Below are 3,714 nucleotides of genomic sequence, written 5' to 3' on the forward strand. Positions count from 1 at the left end.
CACAAGCGTGTTGTCACACAACGCTGCTTAAATGCAGAACCTGATACCCAGAAGCACCTGCTGCACCTGCCACACACCTGGCCCTCTCTAATCAACGTGAATGTGTGAAAAATGTAAGGAGTGTTTACGTGTCGTCCGTTCAGGCTGATTTTACATTTTCAAACCAAGGAGCTGAAATCCTGTTTGATAAACCACAGAGAACTGAGAAATTAATTTGCTCACATTTTTTCACACCTTCACATCCGGCGCTGTGTAATCTGTACACATCCCTTCCCCCAGTGCCCTGCTTCCTTATCTCACCCTCCACCACCTCCTCTCCGCCTGAGCCTCCTGCCCCATCCTCGCTCTCTGGGGGAGCACTTAACTCTGTGCCTGATCGACCAGCCCACCCTGGAGCTCAGCGCCGGTATGGCGTCTGCGCTGTTCTCAGTGGCACTCTGCCACCTCGGCAAAGCACACAGCGCACTGCCACAACAGAGCCGCCAGAGCCGCCGGGCAATCGACTGCCTCAGAGTGGCCTGTGTAGAAAAGGCAGTCATCGATCCCTCCCCAGGAGCTCGCACACATACAGAAAGGAAGGGAGAGGGGAGAGCGGAGAGAGAGAGGGGAGGCAGGAGTATGGGAAAGGTCTAAAAGCTGTGCTGAAAGGACGGCTGGAGTGAGGCTGTAGCTGCAAACACACACAACAACAACAACAAAAACAAACAAACAAAAGAGTCACATAAAAAAACAATAAATAAGCCTTAGTTAATGGAGACGACAAAGTGAGACTGGTCCGGAGACGGCCTCCCCGCAGCACTCAGGGTGTGTGTGTGTGTGTGTGTGTGTGTGTGTGTGTGGTTGGACACCCTGTTCTCTGCAGAATGACTTAGTGTCAGTCTAATCTTGGTGCCACGGGAGTTGCTATGGGCAGGAGTGAGTGTGTGTGTGTGTGTGTGTCTAATTTTATTTGGCTGCTCACAGGCTCGAATAATCAGCTAATTGTTGAGCGCTGCTGTTTCTGCCAGTGTCCTGAACTGAAGAGACAATTTGTGTGTCTGCGACATGTGTATGGTGAAGTGTGTGTCTGTGTGTGTGTGTGTGTGTGAGAGAGAGAGAGAATATGAGTGTGTTTCCAAACAGTGGGCGTGGGTTTATTGGGTTAGCTCACGTATTGATCCGTGGTGAGTAAGACAGGTTAAGGCCTGTTAAAAACATGGGCCATACAGGCTAATGACGTGGAATTCAATTTTAAAGAAGATGCAGCTAATGCTGTTTCAGCTCCATGAGCTCTAATGAATGTCTGTCTTCCTTTTTTTTTTCCAGCTGACTTAATTTTTACCACCTAATGAATTAATGAATTCTCTTAACATCCTGTCTGTCCACAGAGCAAGTCCCCGGTCTGAGGGACTCGAAGCGGGTGGAGGATCTGCAGAATAAAGTCATTTCTTGTCTCAGAGACCATCTGGGTTGCGGCCCCTCTTCCTCCTCGTCTAAAGCCGTGCCTCCTTTGAGTCGTATTCTGGGCCTGAGGGCAGAGCTCCGGTCACAGAGAACCCAGGGCCTTCAACGAATCTTCTACCTGAAGCTGGAGGATCTGGTCCCACCTCCTCCTCTGATTGACAGATTCCTGGACACTTTGCCCTACTGACCGCCTGGCATGATGTAAGACAGAGAGAGAGACCCGTCGTCACGTCATGTTCAGGCTTTTTTCCCCCTCACGAGGAGCACGTGCACATGTCCAGATGAGAGTCAGTAACGCTTGAGTGACGCAGAACAGAGAGAACCAATCAAATGCTTTCCTGCTCTCTGGGACGAACGAACGTCAAAGAACGTCTTTTTGCAGAAATGGACAGCTCTCTAAATGTTTTCGACAAATGTAAAAGACAGTTACAAAAACAATTGTCACTTTTTATGTGATTCTCCTGTTTTTGTCACACGGGGGACGAGGTTGAGGTTGAAATGGACGTGTGATGTAAATGATATTTACTTTCCTCTTTCTCTGGGTGACAGCTCGTTCAGCACAAAAGAGACAGAGCTTTCCAAGAACTGTTGACCGTGCTCGGGCCTGACTCGTCCGTGACCAGGACGGGTGGAGGCGTGTTTTTTGTGATCATATCGTCAGAGCTGAAGTTTTCCCAGTGAAACGCACCTCTCTGTACATTCTACTGCCTGCTGAAAGGAAAGGGAACTGGTCTTTTCACGAGGAAATGTGTCTCTGTCAGTGCGATCGAAGGCGTGTAGAAATGTCGTGAAGCAGGACGCGGTTATCTCAAAGGAAAGACACAGGAAAATGGCTGTTGTTTAAAGCTCTTGATTCCAAGTGCAATTTTCTAAGTGCTTTTCTCCAGCAAGAGGATAAAACAGAGAGGGAATGGGTTCAATTTCAAACGAAATTATTTTAATACAAAGACTTCCTGTCCTGTGTTGTCAGTAGCTAAAAGAAAAGCAGACAGTCTCCTCCTGGCTCTAGAAAGCAGGGGAGATACTGTGCACTAACCATTGATGACTGAGTCACCCAGACTTGAACTTGTTTGTATTTTTTAAATATATATATCAGCTCATTTTAAAAATCATAGGTTACATAGGAGTGCGGAGGACAGAAATCTGCTTTTGGAGCACTTACACCCTGAGAAGGGCTAGAGGCACAGACACACACCCCACCTGCTCACCTGGAGGACGGTGCAGAAAAGGGAGCGGAAGGGTGCTCGACAAATAGCTGTATGTCAAGGGTCGGAACATTCCGCAGTCATGCTCTTCTTCTTCTTCTTCTTTTTTTTTGTTTCTATTGTGGAGGCTGTGTGAGCGAGTGGAGGACACGGTTACTGTCTTTGTTTGTGCGCTTCGAAAAGCCAGGATCATATGCATGGTGTGTTATACGCTGTCGACAACTGCCATCAAAACAGCTCAACCTGTGTTTGTGTCTCAGATCGCGGCTCGGCGGGGATGTCCCCGGGCCTCGACGCCCACTCACAGCAGCAGTTTGAAATTCAAAAAGAAAAAAAAAAAAGCAAATTATATAGATATAAATATAAATATATAAATATATACAAAACTAATATTTTGAAGTGTTTTTAGCTTTTTTCAAATATTGTGGTACGAGTTGTGCATTGTTTTTTTTGTTTGTTTTTTTTTGAAGAAGAGAAACGAAAAAGGAAAAAAAAATGGCTGTTTTTTTCAATGTCTCTCCTTGATTTGAGTTTCCTGTTTGTTCATTCTCTTTGGTTCACTGGATTTTATGTTCCGCACTTTGAAATCATAAAACTAGTTCTGATTAATCTTCACGTTTGCCTCCTGTGTTGTGATTCACACAAGTGAACGCGGGTCCGAGAGCGGGACGTAGTCGACGCCACCGCGTCCTCACATGCATGTGTGAGCGTGTGCACGTGTGTGGCCAGAGACAAAAGCCTCTTGGCAGGTAAAAGGCTTCATCTCTCTCCCAGGAGAGCGCAGTAGAGAGGGATTAGGAGACAGAGGAGGGGGAGGAAGAGGAGAGATTCATGTTAGCATGAGGTCCAGATCAGCCTCCAGCCTCGTTAAACACCATCGATCGCCATGGTGACATTTCACAGCACATGCCATCTATACTGTCACCACCATCACTCACTTGGCCTGAGCACTAACACACACACACACACACACACACACACACTCTTTAGGACGGCAAGGTGATTGATAGTAACTATGGTAGTGAAATTGTCAACTTACTCTGAGTGTGTGTGTGTGTGTGTGTGT

At 47.0% G+C, this 3,714-nt stretch overlaps 1 protein-coding gene across 3 annotated transcripts in view; it reads left to right on the forward strand.

The window, feature by feature from the left end:
• nr4a3 (nuclear receptor subfamily 4, group A, member 3) overlaps positions 1-3,263 on the forward strand; it is a 21,260-nt gene extending 17,997 nt beyond the window's left edge. For all 3 annotated transcript variants that reach the window (XM_008323019.3, XM_008323020.3, XM_025061750.1), the window contains one exon: positions 1,368-3,263. In XM_008323019.3, the coding sequence (XP_008321241.1) occupies positions 1,368-1,630 (263 nt within the window). In that variant the 3' untranslated portion in view covers positions 1,631-3,263. The remainder of the gene's footprint in view (positions 1-1,367) is intronic.
• Positions 3,264-3,714: the final 451 nt, after the last annotated feature.

The sequence above is a fragment of the Cynoglossus semilaevis genome, chromosome 13 (assembly GCF_000523025.1).
Source record: "Cynoglossus semilaevis isolate Cse_v1.0 chromosome 13, Cse_v1.0, whole genome shotgun sequence".
NCBI classification, from domain to species: Eukaryota; Metazoa; Chordata; class Actinopteri; order Pleuronectiformes; family Cynoglossidae; genus Cynoglossus; species Cynoglossus semilaevis.